Source organism: Eupeodes corollae, chromosome X, assembly GCF_945859685.1.
Source record: "Eupeodes corollae chromosome X, idEupCoro1.1, whole genome shotgun sequence".
Lineage (NCBI taxonomy): Eukaryota > Metazoa > Arthropoda > Insecta > Diptera > Syrphidae > Eupeodes > Eupeodes corollae.
Genome location: NC_079150.1, coordinates 1,449,349 through 1,476,876, shown reverse-complemented (window position 1 = coordinate 1,476,876; position 27,528 = coordinate 1,449,349). Strand labels below are relative to the sequence as shown.

Here is a 27,528-nt window from a genome sequence, read left to right as displayed (position 1 = left end):
AAAGCAAAAAATGCAACAAATTCGATAAACAAAAAACGAAATCTTAAAATATTTACACTTTTATATATATATTCTTAAATATACTTTTAACTTGAACTAAATTTATATTGTGAACAAAATTATATAGAAGAAAAAAAAAACTAACAAAAAACAACATAATTTATAAATGGATTTCTGGTATGTTAAATATGATTTTGTTTGAATTTTATTTTTCTGAATTTTTCAACAAGAGCAAACTTAAATGTGTTAATGCACTTGCCAGTGTTTTTTTCTGTTTGATTTATTTATTGGTTAACATTATAATCGCTTATTTTTAAAGTTTTTTTTTATTTGTTTTTATTTTGTTTTGTATTCAATGTAAACTGTGTCTTTGCTTTATTTGGTAAATATATGTTAGTAAATCAATGCAAAATGACGTGCTTATAATTTTCTGCTTTATTGCTGCCTCGCTTATATTTGTCTATAATAATGGAACATTTTTTCATACTTTAAAACAAATTTTTATTATTGAAAATTGAATAAGATTATATAACAATTTGATTTTAAACTTATTATCTAAACATTTAATACGAATTTCTATATTACCTTCTTCCTTCTGTTGCCCTATACCCTCAAATACTTCTCCTCAGTACCTTTTAGTTATTGAACTTTCAAAATTAAAAACCTTTTCGATGTAAAAGAATTCTTTCTTTTTATGTAGGACTGTATTTACATAATTGAACACAACTTAAAATTGAATTAATATGATCGATTTATGTACCTACGCGAGTTATACATCTTTGGTGTGATAAGGTGATTTTTTTTATTTTTTGAAGTTCTTACTTACCACCTGAAGGTGTGAATCGTAGCATTTTTAACTTGGAATATTAAAAAGAAAATAAGCCAAAACTTTTTAAAGATTATTTCAAATTTCCCGTTCGTAGTACCATTCTGAATATGCTGGATTATCGAATTTAAATTTGAACAGCCAAATCAAAATATACTCAACAGTTTTATATAAAATTGTAAAACGGTAACTTACGCCACATTTGTGCAAAAATGAGAGAAAATCCTATGGCAAAATGAAAACGAACATATTTTTTACTTGATTCACCCAAATTATGTAGAGAATCTATAGAACCCAACCGTACCCTTCTTGTCGAAAACATTTTTACGAGAGACAATCAAAGCAAATCTCTTAATTGTTTATCGTATTCATGCCCTTGGGGTTAACTTCATTTCAATTGAAACAAAAATGACAATATTTAATTATTTGTTCTTTTCCCCTCTGAATATTTTTTCTCTTCCTTAACTGAATAATGTAGAACCGATCGGTTATAATTTATTTCCAGAAAAAAAGATTTAACTTCCTATGCTGCTTTCGCTTTCATTTAATTTGCCAATTTCAATATTACAAGGAGCAGTGGAAAAATATTGTTTGATCTTTTTTTAATTGTTCCCCACTTCATTGCTCTCAAAGAAGTATAACTTTAAACTATGTGCTTAAAATAATTTTGGTTAAAATCTTGTAAATATTTAAATACAATCTCTTAGAAAACTACAACAACCTATAACTACTTTCCTTAATTATGTGTGTCTATGACTGTAACTTTAAAGAGAATTTCTGAATTATATATTTTTTTCCTCGTTTGTTTTTTTATTCATCTATTAGAAATTATTGTTTGTCTATTGTTTTTTTTTTTGTTTAATTATGCTTTCATTTACTCAAAATTTGTTAGCCCCTTTGAAAAGTTTCCAAAAAAGCTCTCGTTTCTGTACAGACAAAATTGAAAAACAAAAGGTTTTACGAAGGTATAACTAGAAAAAGAAAAATAAAGCTCTTTAACTTAAAAAATAAAATGTTATGTAAATGTTTCCCTATTCTATTTCCTAGATCCTAGTTTAATTTCAACATATTATAACCATTTTCTAAAACAGTGTATTAAAATTCAATTACATTGATAGATTGCTTGGCACAATTTTTTAAAATAAATAATAATTCTTTTCAACCATTGAAGTGAAAACCCAAAGCGCTCAGTGTTAATTTGCTCCACATTTTTGCAAGAATGTTGGAAAAAGGTTCTTCTTTTTATTCATGCTTTGTCAAATACAATTGATCATATAATTTCTTATTTTATGCTCGCAAAAAAGTGTATACTTTTTCTTTATTTATGACAACGAAATGAATACCTTTTCGCAATCCTATTTTCAATTGCACATAAGCTTAAATTAGAATTCAGTTTAGTGCAGAGGATTGCCGAGCTATAATTTTTGTTGTATAGTGAATCGATTTTCTTGATCGAAACCGATCCTTAAGAATTTAATATGTGCATATATTTTAAAAAAGTGTCAACAAAATCCCAAGCTTCTTTTAATCTGTTGCTCCCCTCGTAAAATCCTTCCCGTTATGACGAGCACATGACAACTTCAAGAACCCCACGCCAAGTTACTCGATATTTTGATCACACCTTAGAAATCATTCTTGACATCATTTTGTAATAATATTTTTTTTTTGTTTAAATATACTAATTTAAAAATAAAACTAGATTTAAAATTCTTACCCGCTTGTCCCCGTCCGATAAAAATAAAAAAACATTATCAACACACAAACAAGTCAGTAATTCCCACCCCCACCCTGTGCTATAATACGTTCTTATGGCTGTTAATCGCTAAAACGCATCCAAACAATTTTTTTGTTTTATATTCAAAAAAAATATATATATATATATATATATGTATATACATATACAATTTTAAAACCAGCTTAACTGAACTAGCAGCCAGCTTCGTTGGATATAATTATATTATATACATATATTTTCCATATATACTGATATGTTTTTGATTTTTTGATTACGGTGCAAAAATATTTTTTTGAATTTTTTTTCATGTAACACAAAATTGCTTATTTATATAAAAAAAAAATAAAAAAAATGCCTTTGATTTTTTTTAATTGATTTCGTTTTGTTATTTTTTGTTTGTGTTTTTGGTTTGTTTGTTGTCTAATTTTGTATGTTTCAGTTACGCGTTATTCGTGCATTTCGATCAACATTGGAAGATCTAACAGAACGTCGTTCTGTGCATAGTTTGCATAGTCTGCGTAGTCCACGAACCGGAGTTACAGCTGGCGGCTATCAACTAGTTCAATCACCAGGATCAGCAAACTTCTATAACGCTTCATCAATGCAAACTGGACGTAGTAGTAATACCTTACAACCGGCTCCTCAACACTCACCAGCAGCTCAGAATCTAGCTACCACCCCGACGACATCGGCTATTTTAAACGAAATTTCATTTATAGATGAAGATCCACAACAATTGAGTAGAAATGGTGGCACAATTGCTAACCAAAACAATAATAGTAGTTCACGTAATAGGTCAGAAAGTCCGCAACAAGAGACACGGATTTAAAAGTTACAGCTTTATAAAAAAAATCAATTTTTCAAAAATTATGTCGAACAACAACAAAAAACAACAAGGTAACCTCTTAGTAATATTTTTTAAACATTTGCTTAATTTACGTAGAAACTACTAAATTTACACGTTAGCAATTTCAAATTCCGTCTGTTGAAAGTTCTAAAATTCTTATACATCGATATACATACAACTAACGTAACTTTATTATTCTTCTATTTATTTTTTTTTCTTTATTTTATTTTAATGACGAAGAAATATTGTTTGTGTAATTTATTTTTTTGTTAGAAGAAAGTCGTTTGTATAATCTTAAATTACTTTTTAATCTAAGTTCACTTTGTCGATGAAAAGAACTAGATAGTTTTATTTTAAAATTTTCGTGTATTTCTCATTTCTGCTAATTTAACAAAACAAGTTTTTGTCAAGATTAAATATTTGCAGCTTAATTAAAGTAAGCAATAAAGAAAATAGGTAAATTTGAGTAATATGGGAAGCACTAATAAGGTTGGCTAAACCCTTATTACCGACGTCCAAGAAATACATTTATCATTTTTTATTTTTGTTCACAAAAAGTAAACGCATTTCCTTTCACAAACATTCTTATTACTTCTATTACCAACAGAAGCAAATAAAAAAACGTTTTTTTTAAATATTTTTGAATTTCAAAATAACATATAAACGAGCTTACTCTAGCACAAGTATTATATATTAAAACAAAAAGAAACGTGAATTTGTTTCGCTTGTACTTACAAAGTAAATGAAAATAACTTAAACCAACAAACTAATTTTATGTTACTTACTATTTTTTAATTTAATGTTATCCATACATATATACACATATGTATGTATGTTTAAGTGATTTGTATATCTTCTTTATTAACTAAGGTATTAAAATATTGATATTCGAATTTATATCTTTAAAATCATAAATGTATTATGTATAGAGAAAAAATAGATTTAAAAACCTTAAGTAATCCGTCTCTTTCCAAAAGAAGAAATATATACATGGAAAATATATATATTTTATTTAAATTAACAAAACAAAAAAAAACAATGTTAGGAGCTGCAAAAACAATTAATTAAAAAACGTCGTTGTCGTGACAAAAAATATTTGTTGAAGTTTTCAAATTATTTTTCTATCAAAAATTCGTTAGCATCGCAATTGTTGTGAATCTTCAAATTACTTAAATATATACCAAATATATTATTTAACAAAAAAAAAATATTATATATATAATATATAATTAAAACATTGTAATTATACTAAGAGTTATACAAAATGTCATTCATTTGCTTTTAATGTTCCATCGGACTGCCTTTTTGTAATCAAATCAGTTAAACGTTGCAAAAAAATAATGCTTTAAATCAATGTTAAAATTAAACTTTAATAAAAAAAACAAAAAACAAATAAAAAACACTGCAAAGTCAGATAAGGAACGAAAAGTAATGGACATATGTATTCTTGTATTCTTAATTTTTCTTCCATTAATTATTATTCTATTTCTTATAAATTTTGTAATTTATTCTTAAAAAAATAAAACAACAGAAATAGAAGAATAGCACCTTTTTTACTAACACACACTATTAATTATGTTTATTATTTTCCTTACCACAAAACTGTCTCCTGAAATTTTTTGTTATCGAAATTGCTGCATTTTTGTGTTTATTTTTGTTTCTATTAAATTAACTGCTTTTAAAAATTATATAGACGAGACTACTTATTGAAACTATGTAAAGTTTTGTTTATATATAAAATGAGTGTTTTTATTTACATCAAGATTTATGTTTGTGCCACAAATTAAAAAGGTACAAAATCGATGTAGTTGATAAAATAGAAAATTCGTTTGAAAACCCTTTTGATATATTATTTCGCCTAGGGATCATAGGGTTCACTGAAAGCTTAATTTAAACTTTAAACTGGACCGAATCGAAAAAGACTCAATCATCTCGAAAACACATGTCTAGATTTTGATATTATTTTAAACAATCGATCAAACCATATATTGCATTTTTTCCTAATTTGTTGTTCTTAAAAAAATAGATGTTAACTAGTATAAATTATATGACTCCCGAAGATATTTAACGTGTGTTTATACCTACTTTATACGAAATTACAAAAAAATACACTTTGTCCTCAAGCACTCAAATTTAAAAAAAAAATAGAAATATCTACATTTTTTCAGAATATCACAAAACTTTAGCATATTTTTATGTTATGCAGTGAATTCATGGAATTGGAAGGCAAAGCAACTTTGGTAGTGCAATTGTATTTGTATCGTTGCGAACCCAAACTGCTGAAAGGTATATTTTGAGTATCTTTTGACAAGGAATATTAGGAGTAGTAACAAAGATAGTATTACATTATGGTATGATGGTTAATGCGTAGAACTGTCTTGGTTTAATCCTTACTCATACCATCTACAAGTTTTTTTTCACGGGTACTGTTTGCGAAGAGTTGACAAATCTTTCAAGAGCAATCCTTGTTCTGAAATGTACTTTCTCAAATTAGGTTCGTATGCGACATTAAAACCATAGTTCCCCTTCATACCTTACATTATGCTCATACCTGCGACCTGTTGCACCAACTAATTTATAGTCAATTTTCTTCTTGATGGTTTAATTCGATATATTTAATAATAAGGATTACTACATTATACACTACGGTCACAGCGAATAGAAATTTAGAGTCACTTTGATTTTTAGTTCATATTCATAAACAGAATTATTTGATTATACATTTTATTTTAAACCTATTTCTTAATGGTTTGCGAATAGAATTGCTATGAAAGATTTCAAATGATATAAAAATGGTTTTCACTTGTCAAGAATTGAAAAGCCCTCTAAGAACAAGCCTTTGTCATGAATAAGTGCCCCTCATAAAATACCAGCTATATGTTATGTAAAAGTAGTACCCGTGGCATGATGATAAGTGCGATGGACTGTAACGCGAAAGGTCTTGGGATTGATCCCTGCCTATGCCACCTTAAGTTTTTTTTTCACGGGTACTGCCTCTTGAGAGGAATTGACAAATTCTCCAAAAGTAACTTTTGTCATGAAAAAGTGCTTTCTCAAATTTGCCGTTCGGATTCGGCTTAAAATTGTAGGTCCCTTCCATACCTGAAAACAGTCCTCGCGCACAGGAATGGTTGAGAGTTGTCAGTCACTAGGGCCTAGTTCTCAAACGGACTGTTGCGCCACACAATTTATTTATTTATAAGTTATGTAAATCAAATATCCGTATGATCAAATATCCCTCTTTTTAGTATTTCGGCTTTGCAATGCTTACACATATTTGTATGTGTAATAACACAAATCAAAGTGACTTCAAAATATTTTGCTAATAAAAAGTATGATATATTCTATAAATGTGATGATTTCTAGTCAGCGGTTTTATGCCTCCTATTTATAGGTATGAAATAGAACATTATCTTAAAATTATTTTAAATGCCTCATTTTGATAACTAAGTCACAATCATTAATAAAATAAAAAAATAAGCTAAAGATAACGGAATACACACCATATCAACTGAAATAATCATTCAACAAGTAACAAGCAGAAAAATTCTGTTTTTTTTTTCACTCCATAATAAATCAGAAATAGTTCATAATAAACTGCAATAAAAAGTTCACAGAGCAACTGAAGCTTCTAAACTTTATTTTCGCTCTCACTAAATGATGGGCGGCACACATTTTCAGGTTTACTTCTGCCCCAACAATGTTTTTATCTTAAATTTAAGTTTAATCAATATAATATTAATAAATAATTATTATCATCTATATTTTATATTAAGAAATAAAAGATTGGGTATGTTATACTTCTTTCTTCGTTGATCATAATTTTTCTTCATCTCCCTTAATTTAATTTATTTTTATATTTTTTAAATTTTTTTATTTCCACATTTTTAGTCCTTAACCACCCCCGTACTTTATTCTCCCAGAGTAAGTTATGCTAAAAAATTATTTGACTTGCAATTGAAAGAAAAAATATTTACAAAAAATTAAAACTTAAAATTTTGTTTGCATTTATTGGACTGAGACAAAAATATATATGTACTGTACACATTTTGGCTTTTGCAACAAATATATATGCAATTCTCAGTCCAAGCCAAAATTGTATATATATATACAATTTTTTATTATTAAACACTTCTAATTTTTTTGTTATTGTGTTATTTTTTTTTTTAATAACCAAATTTTTATTTGTTTTTTATTTTTGTACTGCATTTTGCATAAAAATGTATTTAAGTAAAAGGTACTAAAAGTATTTACAGTAAAACAAGCATTATTAAGGTTAAAAATGTTAAAAATCAAAATCTCATCGAAATCAGACAAAACAAAAAAATCCATTTCTCCAAATATTTCTTTTACTTCTTTCCATTGAAGGTAATAGGTGGTGAATTGCAAGAGCGTTTGATTCCGGTACCCTACAGCAAGAGCTCAACTGATCAAGCTGTAAGCTTTCCTTCTTTCGTTTACGTTTACGTTGATCGTTATCGTTTGTTTTTATTTTTTTACTCTTCATTTATCTTTTCCTAGTCACTAATTTTTTCCCAACATACATTTTTATATTGTATAACATAGTTAAAGAAAATTTTATGACATTTCCACACTTTTATTTTACAAAGATTTTTATTTGCCTATGCAAAAAGAACAACTATTTTAAGTTATCTTGTCTCATGCGCAAAATGTGCCCTCTCTTTTGTTGTGTTTTTGGTGTTTTAAATTTTTAAATTTTTGTTCTTGTTTAAGTTCCTCTGTTAATTGTTTTAAAAACTGTGCTATCGCTTTGATTTATTTAGAATCAATTTTTTTTTTCAATAAAATGTTGACAAAAAAACAACAAAAACAACAGCGAATGAGATTGAGAATATTTAAATATACTTTGGACAAGCATTACGAAAGGAATAGAATAAGTTAAAAAAAAAGAAAAACATTTAATACTTTGAACTTCAAATTATGTTATTTTTATTTGACAATACGTAGGCTTTCTAGACTTTTCTGGAAGCGTTTACTTAGATAAAAAAGACAGTTCTGAAGCTGAAAAGAAGAGAAATTTCTTTCTGAATTTGAAATCTGAAATACATTGTTTGTAAATACGCAAAGTTATTTTCTTTCAATAAACAAAATTTTTGATTTTGTAATGGATCAAAAAAAAAATACTCATAATTCTTACAAATAAAACCACACCAAACTTCAGATCTAAAAATGTGTCTAAATGTTTCCCGAAACGTAGAAAATTGGCTTTACTAAATAAAACCGACATTGTCCGTGGAAAATGAGAATAACCTTCAATAATAGACTCAATGACTTCGAATTCAATGCTTTACCTGTTCGAGTCCAATCGAAGAGCAAATACAAAAACACTTTCGGATCCCATAAGAAGATCACAGAGCACTGCGTTTTCTTAAATAATTGTAGATACAGAATCTTTTATTTAAATTTCAGTTGAGATTTACTTTGTTTATTATTATACGAAATTCTTAAATTTTTGTTAACTGTAACTTAAACTTAAACGGTTTATTTCGTTATTCAAAATTTTCTGTTAAAAATTATTATTACAAAAAATCTCAAGTTTACGTTATACACTATTACTCTCCTAATTGCTATTTATTTATAGCAATAAATTTAGTTCGCAAGATTCGTTCTTCCAAAAAAACTCAATAAATTATCTTCGAATTTGATCCCTGAACGAAATTTAACTTCGAATTAGAAATGTGATTTCGAATAGCAATCAACAAAACTTTCGCTCTTCAATACAGAGTTAATTTTAAAACGAATTAATAACTCAAAATATTAATTTATCGAATATCAAACATCTTCCAAGTGCCACTCTTTTGTGTTTTATTATAACTTGTCCAAAACAGTGCTGAATGAATAACGTTCGCTTAAGGAACCATCACTTATAACTTTGAAATCCTTTCTTTTTTGTAAATACGGTACTGTTTTTCATTTCGAACTGAAAAAATTGACAATTTCTATACATTTTCACAACGGATAAAAATGCAAGATTCTTTTTATGTACGTTCGCATTGTATATGATTTTTTCTGCTTTTCCACTATTTCACGTTTTATTTTTTTCAATTCCACTGGTTTTATTCCTTCCTCGATGTTACGCGACTTTTTACTTTTTTTTATTGTTTTCTGCACTTTTTAGAATTTTATATGAAAGCGAGTTTTTTAGTTTTATTTAAATTAAATATAATTAAAACATTAGTAAAACAAGTTTTTGCACGGAAAATAAAACAAACGTTGCTATTATGCTATCCCGGAAAGTGTTGAAATTTCACGATTTAGAGACAAAAAGATCCAATTCAAGGAGGAATTGAATCAAACAGAAAATTCAACCATCATTGAATGGATATCATAATAACGCGACGCCAATGTACACATCTTATGGTTGATACTACTACTAAAAGCAGTGTTAATACTTTATCATTTCTTGATTTATTTATATTTAATTAACAATTATTTACAACGATCCTTTTTGATTTTATTAAATCATATAATTTTTTCTTTTTTATTTCACCCTAAAATATTATTTCATTAAATTAATTTAAAAAAAAAAGAAATATCTAATGTGTGTTAATACAATTATTTCATGTATCCATAAGATATATGTATAAAATAATTTGTATCAACTTCTCTAGGAGCTTACAAAAGATCTATGCTTCTCTAGTTTGTATGTACCTAACTTTGTGATTAAAAAAAATATATAGTAAAAACAAATCTAACCAAATCAAGGAAACGTGCGCTTACCAAAGAATCAAATGGCAAAATGTTGTTTCCTATTACATCCAATGGAATCTATCCATCGATAATAAAATTTTTCGAACAATTTTGTAAAGAATTTTGTAATCGATGTTTATGACTTTTTTTCATTCATCAATTCTTATTATAAAAAAAAATATAAACATTTTTGTTAGAATAAAATGTAATACAAATTTTTAATACATCTCTATGCTTTAAGTTTGTCTGAATCCGATTTTGTATGTCTATACATATATGTATATGTATAATATATATGCATATATATACATATAAACTAAATCATTCTCGGCACCACTTTTTGTTTTTCTTTCTTAAAATTTAATTTTTAATAAGTGTAATTATTAACTTACAAAAATAATATATTCGTGACGTTATCATACTGTAGATACGTAATTACATGTACTGTACGTATTAAATACTTTTGAGTGTACCTTCTCAGCTACAAGTGATTATAATTTAATATAGGTATTAATTTAGTATTTATGTTTAAATTGTGTGTACATATATATCTTCATGTATATATAGATATGTATGTCAGATTGGCTTTATTGCGCTGTATAGTGTGCTTTTAAATATTGTACTGGCGTTGAAACATACCTAACAAAACCACCGTCTTAGCCATTTTTTTCACTACCTTTTGTCTCAATAATTGAATTTTAATGAAAGTAAACTCTTTTTAATATTTTCGTCTTCTTAATCTGCCATCAAAACTTTGAAAACTTCTATTTGAAAAATCAATTAGATAACCGTTATCTACTTCTTGCTTTCAAACTATGAAAAACAGTGTAACTAAGTCAAATTATTGGGTAGTTTTTGAAGATTTCATTACATTTCCATTTTGTATTCCCGTCGTTTAGTAATTTTTACGTCAAAATTAATTTGCTTAGGTTAGGGGCCAATTATAGCTGTCATTGGTTTTATTATTGAAACCAATCATTGGAATTTGTATTGCCACATTGGCTTTCATTGAAAATTTCTGTCATTGTACACAATTTTTCTGATTGAAATCAACCAAGAAATGTTAAATAACAGAAAACTGTCATTAGAACTGTTGTAAAATCGAAACACAAATCAGCGGAATTATTTGTTTTACTCTTGAACATAAAAGTATCAGCTGTTCAGGAAAATGAAAAATATATTTTTAGCTGAGCTGATCTGAACAATTAAACCTTTTATCAAAAAAAAATCTTTGTGTGATTTCTGATCGATCAGTATATAATTTTCCTTTCTAATCACAGGGAAACACAGTCAAATATCCATTAAAATAAATGTCCGGATTGATTTCATTGATCTCTATAACTGGCTCCTTACAGTCTCGCGTCAACATTTCTGGGCCTGTATTACTAGTAACAAAAGTCGTGGAAAATTCTTGTTATAGTTTGTTGCGATTGGCTAATGTGATAACAAAGATACTCGTTTTCATTTACGACTGATTAGTCCTAAATGATCACATAAAATCGAATTTCGACTGTGAAACTGTCTCGGTGTGAAATCTGGTTCGTCGTTCAATGACTAAATATTAACAGATTTTGAGAGGTAAAAATATTGATGTGCTTAAATCATTGATTTTTTCAAAAATTGTTTCTAGCAACATTTTAATAGATCTTTGTTTATAATGTTCTTCTCGCAGCTACCGTTTATTTCCCTTTTCGTAATTCATAATGTGGGCCTTGTTAATAAATAATATTAAAAACAATATTAATTATTATCAAGTACGTTTATAATATTATATAAAGAACCCATTACAATAAAAGCTTAGATTAATTCTACATAGTAGATAACTATGATATAATTCGGTTACAATTTAATTCAACTTCAAAAATGTACAATCTAAATACTTTTTTAAGAACTGTCTGTTAAACTCTTAGTAATTTATCGAATAAATCTATTAAATATTACGACCACCTACCTCTAGTTTACGAAGTATAGTAACATTAGAATTATAAAACAAAACCAAATTACTCTCCTTATTTTTAAATCTTAATTTTGCCTTGCTTATTTTATTTAAAAAGATATCAATATTTTTAAATTCGGCCTTATTATAGACAAGATAACATTTTGACTTTTGTCACGCGCGGGATAACAGCCTTGACTGTTGACGTTGTCTATTTTCAACTAAATTTCGTGTCACTCTGAAGCCATTTATTGTTTTTTTCTATTTTATATACATCTTTTTAGGGAATTTTAGAGATTTTGGTAGGACTTATTTTTATTAAAAAATCTATTTAAAATTGGCTATTCGAATTAGTATTTTTGGTGCTAAGACACATACAAACATATAAAACCACCCTTTCTCTGGCTTTCCCACACAAAAGATCCAGAAAGTCTAGTTTTTAAAATTTACAAATAAGAGTGATGATGATAAAAGTATAATTTCGCAGGTAAGGTTATGGGATTGCAGAAACAACATCATTTCCCAGTTGTAAATCCCAAATGTACTTCAATTTCACACATTTTGAGAAATCCCTCTGCTGAAAAAAATGTCTCCTCTGTTTGGTTGAAAACATTATAAAAAGAATTAAAAAAAAAAACACAAAGCTTTTGTCTTTCAAATTGAATGATACCTTTATCCTTGATATACTGTCCCAACATTTTTAATAAAAAAAAGCACTTGCTGTTTGTTGTTTTCAAAATAGTTTGATTTTTAATTATTAAGATACATATTAATTGGTGATTGCGATTGTTGCACTCAAAAATGCATTTTATTCATTTTTTTATTTGACAAAAAATGTTGCTTGAATTGCTGTGTATATTTGTATGTGTGGCTTTTTTAACATTGTTTTGATGAGTTTTTATTTTCTTAACTTCAGGATGATTTTAACAAAAAGATATATATACATATATATATATTATATATAAAATTATGTTAAAAAAATAAAACTTAAATTTCAGTTTGAATGTAATTTAAATTTAAATTTGAATAACTTAGTTCTTTTCTTATGGATTTTTATTTAACATATTTTTCCTTATACATATGTACATAATGTATACATGTGAATTGTTTTTTTTTAGTTCTGTTCTTAATATATAGTCATAAGTGATACCTAAAAAAAAACAAATTTCAAATATACAAATTTAACAATAATTTGTTTTTCTTTTTTTATTTTTTCTCCTTATATTTCCATAAAAACCAAAAAATCAACATTAATTCGAACAAACATAAAATAATCGAAAAAAATTGTTTTAAATCTGTTGATTTCTTCTCTCCGATTATTTGTCTATCACTTTGGATTCCTTAAACTGTGGAAAATATTTATTGATATGAATTATTTGTAATTAATAAAACAAAAATCCACATGCACACTTAAACAAAAAAATAGATCCGAGTTGTCAATGCATTTCGACAAGGGCTTGATGCACGCTATGGCGAACACACGAACGCATCCTTAGCCGAAGTTCTTCGCAAACAGACTTCACTTAGCAAACGTCTCTCACAAACCTCGTCTATTGAGTATGCCGACAATATTCCAGACGAACTCACGATACCAGAAATTGACGTCGAAAGATTATCATCCCATAGTCATACCGAAACAGCTGTTTAGATTATTATCTTATTAGAAAAATAAAAATAAAAAAAAATAAAAAGGAAAACATGGTTATTTATTTATTTATATATATATATCATTTCGTTCACTCTTAATAAGTAAAGCATATATATTTAAATCATTATGTGTGTGTATATGCATATATATATTATATCTGTATCTTAAAACACTTAAAAAATTCATTCATCAAACAAATTAACTCCAAAATGTAACTAATGGAACTTTTCTCATTCTTTAAAAACAGAAACCAAAAATAACATTTTTATATTCAAAAGCACTACCGAATATGTATAAAACATCTATTTGCCAATGCCTAGCATACACAAAAATGGATGTGAAAAAAAAATTCAATTATTTATATTCTGGAGGTAATTTAAAACAAAAAAACTTCAGAAAAGATAAAATATACAAATACATTTTATGAATCAATCAATTTTTAATATATGTTCATATAAATAAATTAGATATACATGTTTGTGTTCAAGTATGTATATGTATACACATACACAAATGATACTTTAAAATTTAATTAAAAACAAAAAAAAACATTAAATAACATCTTGAAAGCCAACAATAAAATTTAGCAAAAAAATGTTATATACTTCTGAATACAACTTAAAGTTAAATTTAAAAAACAAAAAAAAAACACATTCACAATTGAATAAATATAAATAATTTAAAAATCTTTGAATGTAAGAAAAAAAAACTGTGAAACAATTTTTCAGCAACCAAATAAAATACATTACCTAATTAGATATACAAATAAAATAAAAACTTATATGATTTATATATATATATATATGTGCATATATATATAAAAATATAGATATACATGTGTATATACATAATTATATATATTTATATGTATAAGTATATATATATATATATATACATATATACATAGAATTGTTATAAATAACTTTGTTAAATATATATATAAAGAACATTAAAAAAGAGATACACATTAAGAAAAAAAAACGTAATATTAATTCGTTCAAAACAAAACATAAAACAAATCAAATAAAAATATTTAATTAAAAAAACACTAAAACAAAATGATGTATAAATGATTTCAAAAGTTTAAACAAGAAACAAAAATTGCTTTAAAGAGCCGTTATACGATAACACAAAAACTTAAATTTACATTTAAAAAATAAAATTTTAAAAAGTAAATATATAATTAAACAACAAAAAAAAGAATAAGAAAAAAAAAGAAGGAACAATTTACTATATTCAGCAAATAAACGAAGGAAACCGTTACAAATGATAAATACCTTTATTTATCACATGTTCTCACCTTTCCCCCCTCTCCCTAATCTCCAAAGTTTCATAATGTAAGAAATTTTTAATAAACAAAAAATAAATAAACATTTTTCTAAAATTTATAAATTCACACTTTAGTACTAAAAAATTAGTAAATAAAATAAAAATTTGAGTAAATGAATAAAAAGAAACCACAAAACTTTAGCTCTACACACAACATGACTTGTTAATTTTTTGTTAGATTTAAAAAAAAATATTTTTCTTGTGCTTTTACTAGAAACCTTATTGTAAAATTTTATTTGTTATTTTACTTAGCGCTATCATTTTTTTTATTGATTGTATTTTTGTGTTTAAGATAAAATTTCATTTTTACAAAAGCAAAGAACAAAAAACCAAAAACAAAATGTAAAATTAAATAAAAAGTGTTTTTAATTTAATTTTTTTTTAATGTTTCTAATTTTGGAAATAAAAATAAAATTGATAAAAAGCAATAACATGTATATTCTATTAGACAAAAAAAGAAACGAAAAAAGTTATGAAATACACACAACAACAAAAAAAGAAATAAAAACAGAATATCAAAAGTTAATAAATAACAAAATAGTTAATTCTTGTTTTCATATATAATAACACAGTTCCCTTCCAAATAAAATAGATAACCAGTATTTTTTAAAATCTTATTTCGACTTTTTTGTTATACATTTACTTTTTTATTTATGAAGAAGATTGTCAATCTATAATGGCAGCTATCTTTTAGAATGAAAAATTGCATGTTCTTAGAGACCTTGGAATTTTGGTCCAAAGCCCTACAATTTAATTGCAGAAAGGTTAGCTGATCCGACATCGATTCCGATGATGAAAATTTCAGTAAAAACACTTTAAGGAAATAAAGTTTTGAAAAATATTTGCATTGAAAATTTTGATATTTGGGAGCAATTATTTTACTGACAGAACTGACAATCAGCAATATCACCGCCGTGGACGTATCCGGTCGGAAAAAAATTCTACCCCTTTTCATTTTCTTTTTGAAAATCATTATAAGCTTTATGGCGATTGAATGATTGCCGAGTTCTACAGAAAAGAGTACATAAGTACTCTGTTATGTTGTTACGACTTTGAGTAAAGCGATTCCTCAAAAGAAGTAAGAGAAAATTAAAAAGTCAAAACAGCAAAATGTGTTTTATTCTTCACCCAGCTGATTTTGATTGGCGGTTAATTTTTTCTTAAGATTCGGAACAATTACTCGTTCCGATCAAACGGATAAGATATAATAGGTACCTGAATATTAGAGGATTTGACTAATATCTATACTCAGCTTAGTTAAATTCTAAGAATTGACAAGAACTGTAAGTGAATATTGTTTGTTTGGCCATAACAAAATGTCAAATCTAAATAAAAGTGATTGCTTAGAATTGAGCTTTGCTGACACATCAAAGCTATCTCATTGTCAAATTGACTATTGAAATGTTTGTTTCATAGATTACGCTTAGTTTCCTGGATCACCAACACGGTTTGTAATTTTGAAGTTTTTAGGTCAGCCCTCAAAACTAATAACTAGATGTTAAAAACAGGCAAATAACGTCTTTAATTTAAATATTTAGTAAAGATTTTCTAAACATTTGAAGCTTAAATGTTTTTGTTCTGACCATTCTTGATCCTTTTCAATGCCAACAAAATTAGGATGGCTCCATGTATCAAAAACAAAGGATTTTTTTTTCGAAAAACGATTTGTGGTGATCCCAGGCTCACACAAATAACAATCGACATCAATAATTCGTACCAAAACTCAAACGCATGTCAACATGATTAAAGCGAAACTAAAAGTGTTCGCTCCGTTTTGAGGAAAAAAAACTGTCAGCAATGTATACTTCGTCGGAGGGGTTAAAGTTACATCGGAATACACTTTGACTAGTTTCTTACTTCTGGTTTCTTTTCCTGATAAGTACACAATCAGTGTATTGACGCCTCTAGGCACATCGGATCATAGTGTCACATCTGCTAATTTCTCGTGTCAAACAAATCCAGTAAAAGAAAGAGCTCCAAAGAGAACCGTTTGGCAGTGCGAGAAAGCCAACTGGGACTGTCTCAATAATTTCTTCAGGATCTTCAACTTGGCATTATGCTTCCTCGGTAGTGACGTAGATTCCAGTGCGCAGATGTGATTACTAGTATGATTCATCTGATAATGAAAACTTTTATCCCGAATAGGGTTAAAAGTATTAAGCCTAAGACTAAATCATGGTTCGTTTCGAGCTACAGAGAGATTATCAAAAAGAAAGAGGTGAGCTTCCGGTGTTTTAGAGCCAACTCAAATAAGGAAAACCGGAAAAGGTTTAAACAAGCCATATCCCAAAGGCAGTAAGAATTTTTGGTCATTTGTAAAAAAACATGAGGAGTTCTTCCTCGGTTCCTACGCTTGTTGTCAATGACACTCTTTTAGTTAGCTCTATTGATAAAGCTAGCTTGTTTGCAAGGCAGTTCGACGAAAATTCCACCTTACCAGATAGTTTCATGGCTCCCCCAGTTTTGATAGAGTAAATGATTCTATGGAACCAATCTATTTTCGTACACGTACTGAGGCGAGAGTTCTTAAAGATCTCAACATTCATAAATCCGCTGGTCTAGATGGTATCCCCGCTATTATTCTAAAGAGGTGTTCTTTCACGTTAGCAAAACCATTTGTTCAGCCAATCCCAAAAAAGACGAATCTTCTTCCCCGCAAGTTGTCGACCGATAGCATTATCGTCCCTTTTTTCTTAGGTCATGGAAACATTGATTAATTATCAGCTTAAGAAATATCTTGAGGAACGAAAGCTTCTTAATGATCGAAAATGCGGCTTTCGTAGCAATAATTCCACTGGTGATCTCATGGTTCATCTCACCGAATAGTGGAACAAATCTTTACATCGTTTGGAGAAAGTAAGATTATTGCACTTGATATTTCAAAGGCATTTGATAGAGTTTGGCACCAAGCTCTCTTATCGAAAATGCGTGCTTTTGGTATTGGCGAATCTCTTCTTCGTTGGATTAGAAAATTTCTTTCGAACCGCTCAATTCAAGTTGTTTTGGACGGATTCATGTCTGAAACCCATAAAATAAATGCTGGGCTCTGTTTTGTCTCCCCAGTGCTCCGTTTTGTCTCCGACCTATTCCTCATTTTTATAAATGATCTCGTGTCTGCTACTTCTAATGCCCATCAGTTTAACCTCCTGCCCAACTTCGGCCGCAATATAAAGTACAGAGATTCATTTTTAGCAGTACTACGAGAATGTGAAACGCCTTGCCACGCTATATCTTTCCCTATCATTGCGATGTTCAGGAACTCAAAATCAATGTAGACCGACACCTCCTATCCAACGCTTCCCTCTTTTCCTAATGCTCACACTGTGTCTTTGGCATATTAAAGGTACACAAAACCCTTTTAGTGTTCGCTAATTATAAAAAAAATACTACAATATAGCGTCTTAAATGCTCACCAGTTCGTATTTATCCGTGCTTGTTTTTTCGTTCGCACAAATTTACTTAAATATATTTTTTTAAGTTGGTTAGGCATTTTTCCAACAAAAATTATTTTTTAATAACAACTAACACATGCACTTATGATGAGGCTCTGATCGTATTTTGCCACTTGCTATAAGCTTACTACTTTCTGAAAATTCTGAAGTGTAAAAAAAAAAACATTTTTGTATTTATAATTTGTCTATTTGTTACTTGCTTATGATTAGGAACACCTAGACCGGCAAAATTGTATCCAAGAGTTTAGGGATTTCGGAGTAAAGTACCTTAAACTACTGTTTTATTTGCCAGTCGTTTCTGCCTTTCTTTTAAATTATTGCATATATTTTTAGTTTTTCTTTTTCAGTTTTAAAAAATGCTGATTTCTTGTAGATACATTTAGCAATGAATTGTGAAACAACTTTAAAAAAAAGAGAAGTATAAATCACATTATTGATTTTTATCAAAGTCAAAATAACCATAAAACTTAAATTTAAACAAAAGAAATATATTTCAAATAATAAATAGATTAAAAAAAAAACTTTTAAAAAATAGCAAAAATGCATTCGCTTTTTGAGTAAAAAAATACGTACACATCCATGTAAATATCTACCATCACAACCAAAAACTGAAAATATTCAAATTATTAAATTTAAATATATTTAAAAAATAAAATAACTATTGTCTTAAACATAAGAACAAAAAATCAAACAAACAGACAAACAAATAAATACAACAACAATATTGAAGTGTACATTTAAATAAAATTTAAAAAAAAATAACTAAATGAAAAAAAAAACTAGGAACCAAATATTTTTAAACTTGAAACTAACAATAGGGATTTAAAGAAATTTGTTAAAAATGAAAACTTAAGGTATCTCTTATTATTTGCGTTTTCTAGTTTAAGCTTCATTGAGTGTTTGGGGGAACTTTTTTTAACTTTTTTTCCTTGTTCCTTTAAAATGAAACAATACAGAAAAAACAGAAATATTACATTATAGAATAGTAAATAAAAAAAAATAAAATTATATTCGTTGTTATCTTCATCATAATACACTTTTTATATAAATAGATTACATTTTTGATTACTATACATACCTAATTAAAATAACAACGTAATTAACAAGATCTTATCAAATGAAAAAGGTGATGACAAAAAAGAGAGAAATAAATCTAAACTCGAACAAATAAAAAAATAATAATAATAATAAATAAATAAAAGTTATATCTTAATCTTTAAATTAGTACAAAAATTAAGCCACATAATAAAAATACATATGATAAGCTATATCTATTTAATTTGTTCGTTTCTGTTTGTTTTTATCATTAGTTTTATTATTGCTTTTAATGTATATTGAGTTATTCGTTTAAAAAGTTTGAAATCGAAGTCGTCGAATATACATATAACATATGAATTCTAATTGATAGGGTAATCGATGACAGCTGTCATGTTAATTATTTTTTACTTAATATTAGACTAAAAATTCAAAATCAAATTCAAATTTTGTTCAAGCTACGAAATTGTCACTTTTGTAAATGGACAGGTTCAGACATCAATTTTGACCAAAGCAACTAGTTAGTTTTTCAAGTGTCATAAATTTCAAACTCGAAACTTTACTCCACTAACCTTTAGCTTCAGTTCATCGTATAACAACTACCAAACACATTATTGTCTAAAATAGACTCCTCAGGCAGACTACAAGTCTATCACGATTTGTATTTAGTACTGTAAAGAAATTGGCGCATTCATAAATCTAGTGACTACGTAAACCAAATTTAACTAGCTTTGCACTACAAACTTAGTCAATCCGGAACTGTCATATTAGTGACATATAAAAATATGTAAAATAAGAAACATTTTTGATTTGATAACTTTAACTTATCTTTTGTGTTTTTAAATTCAATAAAGTCAAATTTAAGACACAGTTTGAGCGATTTATATTTGTATTCAAGTACTGAACAAAGACCCCTTTTACAGAAAACATCAAATGGAATTGTGCAGAAAATAAATAAATCATATAGTAATAAAGTTCAGCTTTCAGTGAAATGAAAAAATATGATCAACTATTATTTTGACATAAGCAGACTTGACTTGATAATTAGGTGAATTTTTCTTGACTAACTTTCCAACAAAGTTCCCTTAATTGGAATGCAATTTTTTGGCAACAGACCAATAAGATACTAGAAACTTGCCTAACTTTCAAGTCCCTTATGTCATCTGAGCCCGCTCATTGCCATAAACTACAAAACTGTCTCAGGGTTTTTTTTTAAGGCCTCGTTATTTCTGAGATATAAGCGAAGAGCTTATACAGGAGCGTTGCCCGTAAGACATCAAAGAGAAACAGTCGTGATTGACACTTTTGCAAAGCGTAACATTTCAAGAAAACCTCTATACTAGCCAAGATAAAACCATAAAAGGCTAATGAACTGTAGACATTTTAAAAAATGTTTAAAGTTTAAGTACGTATACTTAATAATATAACATATTAAGGTTAAATAAAATTAAGTCGCAAAAGAAAAGCACCCTTAAATAGGTATTATTACATAGTATACGTTTATTTAATCAAGTTTCATTCAAAATGTTCCTATTTATATGTGTTTATTTTATTTTTTTAATTATAACAATTTGTTAATGCTGAAAATTAAAAAATTCAATTATTTTAAAGTAAATACTTATATTCTTACGCCATTTTCACTGCAGATATTTCCATTGAAATCAAACATTACTTGAAAAAATCTCAGCGCTCCTATACTATGTCATATGCTTGCCCTTAAATCTGTTTTCGATCTAGATTTATTAAAGTTATGAGAATATTTCCAAAATGTTCAACTGTGTCGATTGTATATCAATAATGGAATCGGTGAATAAGCCTGACGTAATTGGCACGATGCTATGCACTGGTATACTTTTTTGACAGTAAAAAGTGATTTTGACAACTATGACAGCTAAAACCGTTCAACTAAAATCTAAAAAGGTTTTGTTCTTAAAAAAAATAAGTTTGACAACTAGTTGTTCAGCAAAGTCGATTAAGAATAAATGAAAATGAAAGTAATTTCTGATTATTCCAACAAACTATTAACTATTATAATCAAATTGAAAGTCATTTTCGATTTCGATGAGTTTGACGTCTATGCCACAATATGAAACATAACACACAAAATTATTCAAATGACTAATCATAACAATGCGTCCATCTTTAAAAAAAGGCATTTCATTTGAAAAGACAAAACATCTAGAAATATGTATGTGTTATAAAAGACAAAATTACTAACATTTTAAAAGAAACATACAGAGCTCTTTTTTTACATCTATGCATGTACTGAACGTTACAATATTAAAGCAAAATAAAAAATTTAAAAAAATGTTAAAAATAGACTTAAAAAAAATATTCATATTATGAAATCTGGGAGTCATTACTGATTATAGTACCTGACACTTGATGTTGTCTTCCTAACGTAAACAAAAAAGAAACTTTTTAAAAAAATACTCCCTGTATACTTTTTAATTTAAAATAAATCCATTGTTTTATTTTAATTTATATCAGATTGCTTTATTCTCCACTTTAAATATATGCGTTAACGGCTAGTTATTTGTACATAAATTACATTAAATAAAATAATAATAAATCCAAATTTCAATAATCAGTTCTGTGTTACGCGTTCAGTCAACCACCATTTTTTACAAACATTCTTTGATTATTTATTATGTATGAATTATGAATATTTTATTAACAGTGTCTAAATTTACATTATTATTAAAAATACATTTTAAAAATCGAAAGCAAAAAGAAAGTCTACAAAATTGTGCACAGTAAATAAGCAAGTTTTAACAAAAAGTAATGACAAATCAAATTGGAAGGATTTTGTCAAAGCATACAATTATAATACTTAAAACTATGTATCTACTGTTTGGAAAATAGAATTTGAATATATTGTGCAATGAAAGGAAGAAAGGCGGATCAGAAGTCAAAATTTGTATAGAAAGTATAATTTAACAAAAATGGAAATTTATAAATAACTAACAAACAAATAATTCCTTCCCACCTTTTCATATAATTTTATTAAGTACAATAATACCCTTAATATGAAGATTTTAAAAGCAAAAACCGTCTGAACCTGAAGTTATTGGGCTCACAACTTATTGTTCGTAATTAGCTTGAGGTTCCCTAATTCTATATGCTGTGTACAAGTCAATTGCCATAACTTCACTTTAAGATGCATTTCATTTGGGCCTTACGAATAATCAAATTTAAATCTCGCTTTAAATTTCACTGGGTTTTAAATATTTAAATATATGGTTATTAATTAACCATTTTAATAAAGTTAGGTTAAGGGCTTAACGCCCAGTTGATTTTTATTTTTAGGAAACAAACAGGTAAATATATCGCCACGGTTTGCACCTGTCCATAAAAAACCAATGAAATACGTGTTTTAAAAAGTAATTGTGTTTTTGTTTGTAATTAATGTCCACCAAAGGCTGAAACTGGCAATCGGAAAATTGGGCAACGGCAAAGAAGCAGCTACTCTTTAAACACCACAGCTAGACCACTTGCTAATATTTGTAAAACAATGTTCGCCTCCTTGTTTCGTCCACATCTTTCAAAATATTTATGTCTTCAATAATTGAATCGTTAGAATCAAAACTTAATTTTGTTCAAAGAAATATTTGTTGGCACCAAATGTAAGAGATAATGTAATAGAAGGCTAATTAGTAAAAAATGAGCTTTTGTTGGTTATTAACTCGCTTTTAAAATTAAACGCGACGATTCTTAAACGTTTGTTTAGCGATTTATTATTGGTAAGGCCGTTTGCCTGTTGAAAAAAAAGGAGTTTATGGACACGCAGTTTCATTGTGTAATATGGGACCGCAAATGCCTATTCTTATGAACAACATTTTTATTTCAAAAACTTTAGATTATACGTATCACGGAAAACAATGCTGTACCCTTAGACTATTTTAAAACAACCTTGAGAAAAACACAGGCGATAAATTAAAAATATCTTGGAGGAGGATATTAATGAGTACTTAAATTTCGAAATCTATCCCACAGAATAGAACTTACACCTTGACTCATAAAAATCATAACCTTATGCGTTTAGTAAAAATAGTTTGGCTTGTATAATGAAAAAAACGTCAAGGGCTTTTAATCGTATTTCGAAAGGCTTTATCTAAATTAACACAAATATATTACTTATTTAAACCCACAATATTGTATATTCTATACGAGTAATTAAATAAATTTGTTTATAAAGTGATAACTCAACAAAATAAAAACAAAAAAACATGGCCACTTTAAACAACACGATATACCAACAACATCGAAAGTAAAAACAATTTACTGTTCACCAACAATAAATTTAAAAATATAACTTGAATTCCAAAATGTTAATAAAATTATTATAATAATTGTGAATGCGTAATGCTTACTTAATGAATATTTAGTTTACTTATTTTTGATCAGAAATGTTGTTTATTATTATTATAACATAAAAGTTTACGTATTTAATTAAAAATATATAAATTATATAGATATATTGATTTTTATTCGAGAGCCAAAACGCTTATAATGATGACTCATAAATTAGTGTAAATAAATCCATCATAAAGATATGTAAGTCTTCAAAACTTCCACAACTTTTTTCATTAAATTCTTTATTTTTTTTTTGTAAATAAATACATTTCGCATTTTCTACACATGTATTTTGCCTGTTTCTTTGATGTCTAAAAATCTCAAGATCTAGCAATGTTTTTTTTTTTTTAAAGATTTGTTTAAGTTAATATTCTATCATATATGCTTAACACAATGTAAATTTTCAATCCAAGGAAACTAAACATGCGAATTTTTCCGAATGAAATTTTTACAAATAAAACCAATTTATCGTAAATAAATATCATCAATATTGGATCATAAGGCCTTTGGTTTCAATTTTCAATTTGGTTAACTTAAATAATTGTAAAACTGTAGTGGAATTGAGAATAAAATTCAGTTTAAAGTTCAAATCCAGATTGGAGGGATGAAGAGAAGGGCAGTGATTAGTGTGTGGTTTCTTCTTAATCTCATCTAAAATTTAATAATTTTAAACAAGTACATTACATATATGTACATAGAACAAAAAATAATAATTATTTATTTTATATTTTTTTTTGATTTATGTATTCAAAATTCCTTCTAGCACGTTTAAAACTTAAGGGGGAGATCGATAAGTTTTGAAAAAAAAAATTGACAAGACTTTTGTTGCGAGGTCGAAAACAATGGGGTATATCTCTACCCATTTAGGAGGCCGGGGTGATGCAAGAATAAATAGCTTCTAATGAAAACAAAAATTATTTAGGAAAAAACAACCCGTACCTCCTTAATAATACTTGTTTTAAACCCCTCTACAGAAAACATTTTTAACATCAAAATTATCGCACTCATCCCTAAAAATACAATTATCTGTTATTAATAATTTTTAATTATATGTCCTGAATTCTAAAATACAGCAACTTATACACAAACTTACAAAAAAGAAACACCAACATCTAAAAATAAAGGTATATTACATTGTATAACAAATATTGCATTATTAATTTATATTGTCATACCGCATCTGTATGTTTGTATAGGTACAAACAATTGAAAGAAAAAACAAACACAAGAATCACTTTAAGGTTTATAAACGTAATAAATAAAAACAACACAAATAAAAACAAACAAAAATTATTACTAAACACAAATAGTAATCATTATGTAGTTAAAAAAGCATAGTCAATAAGTTTCTTCATCTGCCTTTTAAATAACGCTCTATGCACTTTTGTATTAATACAACCTATTATATAAATACATAAGAGAAAAAATATAAATAAACAATAATTGTATAAGAAAATGAAAATTAAAAAAAAATATAAAGGTACTTAGAAATAAAAAGAAATAAAAAAAATCCAACTTAACAATTAAACATAAAAGAAAATATAAAGTAATATTACAATAAAATAAAAAAAAAAAAAAACAAAGAATTCAACTGACTATAGAAAAATACAAATTCGAGATTAGATATACTAATTTGTTAAATGAAAAACATGAAAAATAAATGAAAAAAATAATAAAATTATATCGGTTTTATTTTATTTATCGTTTTGGTTAAAATGCTTGCTGATGACGTTGGGGAGAAGAAATATGGTAAAGTATATTGGGATCCTTACCTTTTTTTAATTTATTTTTATTAATTTACTAGCGGACCCGACAGACTTCATCCTGTCATAAAGATTTATAATGTAGCAGTTTTTTGTTCCTACATTTTTTTAGTAGAGGCTAAAAATTCTCCTGAATAGAACCACCTGGTGATGGGCGTTGTGAATCACAAATAATTAAATGAAACATATATAAGGATTTAAAAGGAAGTAATCACTTTATTATTAATCATGTGAGTCATAATTATTAACAGAAATCAGTTATATTATCATTGTAGTGCTTTGTGATATACGATGTTTTTTGTTTGATTACCTGGCGCATAGACAAACAAATCTGATGGGTTTTCAACACATGCAATTGACCATGTGAGAAACATGTGTTTTCCAAATTATTACTACAAACACTTAATGATTGCACATGGGACTTATTTATGTTCATAGCAAAAGCAAGCCGCACTGAACTGTAGTCGTTTAAACTCAAATGGCACATCAATCGGAATCATTGGGATGTGCGGTATGAGAACATCTTCTCCTTTATACTTTTCTTTGAGTATAGTTGCTTCTATCAAGTTGTTCAGTAATTTTTGTATCGCCAACCATGTACCATTGCAAATACGTGGTTGGCTGATATTTCGCAACATTATAACCATTGATCCAACCTTTTATTGAAGATTGTGAAGTGCCAATCCTGGCAAATCCAGCGAGTTTAAAAATTACGGTGGATAGTTGACTACATCATCTGGGTAAGTAGTCGAATCAACTGATATCCTTGATTCCTGTAATGTGTTCTTGAATTTTTAAACTTAATTCATTTACATCTATGTTTTTGCAGCCATGCATTGATCTCATCATCTGGCGTTGATCGTGAAAACACTGGCAATGTTTGACGAAAATCTCCTGCTAATAAAATCATTGCAGCACCAATTCTGTTATTATTGCTTCGTAGATCTTTTAAGGTGCTATCTTAAGCCTCCAAAGATTTTGTATTTGCCATCGTACATTTATCCCAAACAATCAATTTACATTTCTTCAAAACCTTTGCCATTGCAGAATTCTTCGAAATATTCCAGGTTGGAGTTTCCTTGCTTTGTATATTTAATGGCAATTTTAGAACTGAATGGGCTGTTAGACCACCTTCAAGCAAAGTTTCTGCGATTCCCGACAAGGCGAGTGCAAGCGAAATTTTATGTTGTGAGCGAATTGTTGCTAATATTAATGAAATCAAAAAAGTTTTTCCTATACCACCAGGTGCTTCTAAGAAGTAAACCCCTCCAATTTCATCATTTGTTACTTTCATAAGAGTATCAAATACATACTTCTGTTGTTCATTCAACAGTGGAAGATTTGTTTGAATTAATTCTTTCAAAATGTTGAGATCATACAATTTTTCTCCATGCAACTCTTCCTTAAAAGCATCATACTTTAAACGATTGGGCGCGGTCAGGCCTAATTGAATTAATAGTTTGTTTGACATCATCAAGCACATGTCCTCAATTGAAACTACATTTGTTTCCCCACATGAAGTCATTTGAAAGCAATTGTTATATTGTTGGATATGTGCCAAAAAGTGTATGGAATCTGTTCCTATTCCTGAAAACATTGAGTACAATGGCTCTGGTGGTGGATCCAATGGTATCAATTTCACTTTACCATTTGCCATAATCCATTAGTTTCGTTTTTGTGTAAAAATTCTTAAAGCCGACTACGTTTTAGTTAAAAAAATGTGTATGGGTAAAAGAAAGGGGCTGTTTTTATGTTTTTTTTTGATAATTATTGGAATTTGTCTCACCGTAAAAACCATCCTTGAATTTAAACCAAAAAGTTAAAAAAAAAGAATATAGGTCAAATTGGTCCAGGCGTTGTTGAGTTATGCGGTAACCAACACATTTTTTG

General features: G+C 27.5%; 2 protein-coding genes across 15 annotated transcripts in view; one reads left to right on the top strand and one right to left on the bottom strand.

The window, feature by feature from the left end:
* The window catches only part of LOC129953195 (plasma membrane calcium-transporting ATPase 3), a 127,316-nt gene extending 102,570 nt beyond the window's left edge, over positions 1-24,746 (top strand). For 10 of the 14 annotated variants that reach the window (XM_056066105.1, XM_056066101.1, XM_056066099.1 and 7 more), the window contains one exon: positions 3,001-5,096. In XM_056066105.1, coding sequence (XP_055922080.1) covers positions 3,001-3,390 — 390 coding nt within the window. In that variant the 3' untranslated portion in view covers positions 3,391-5,096. Of the gene's footprint in view, positions 1-3,000; positions 5,097-7,299; positions 7,333-7,776; positions 7,846-13,481 lie in introns of those variants that run through there. The other 4 variants (XM_056066107.1, XM_056066108.1, XM_056066109.1 and 1 more) reach the window with 4 other exon arrangements.
* The window catches only part of LOC129953197 (glutamine--fructose-6-phosphate aminotransferase [isomerizing] 2), a 233,214-nt gene that overhangs the window by 174,950 nt on the left and 30,736 nt on the right, over positions 1-27,528 (bottom strand). The window lies entirely within an intron of this gene.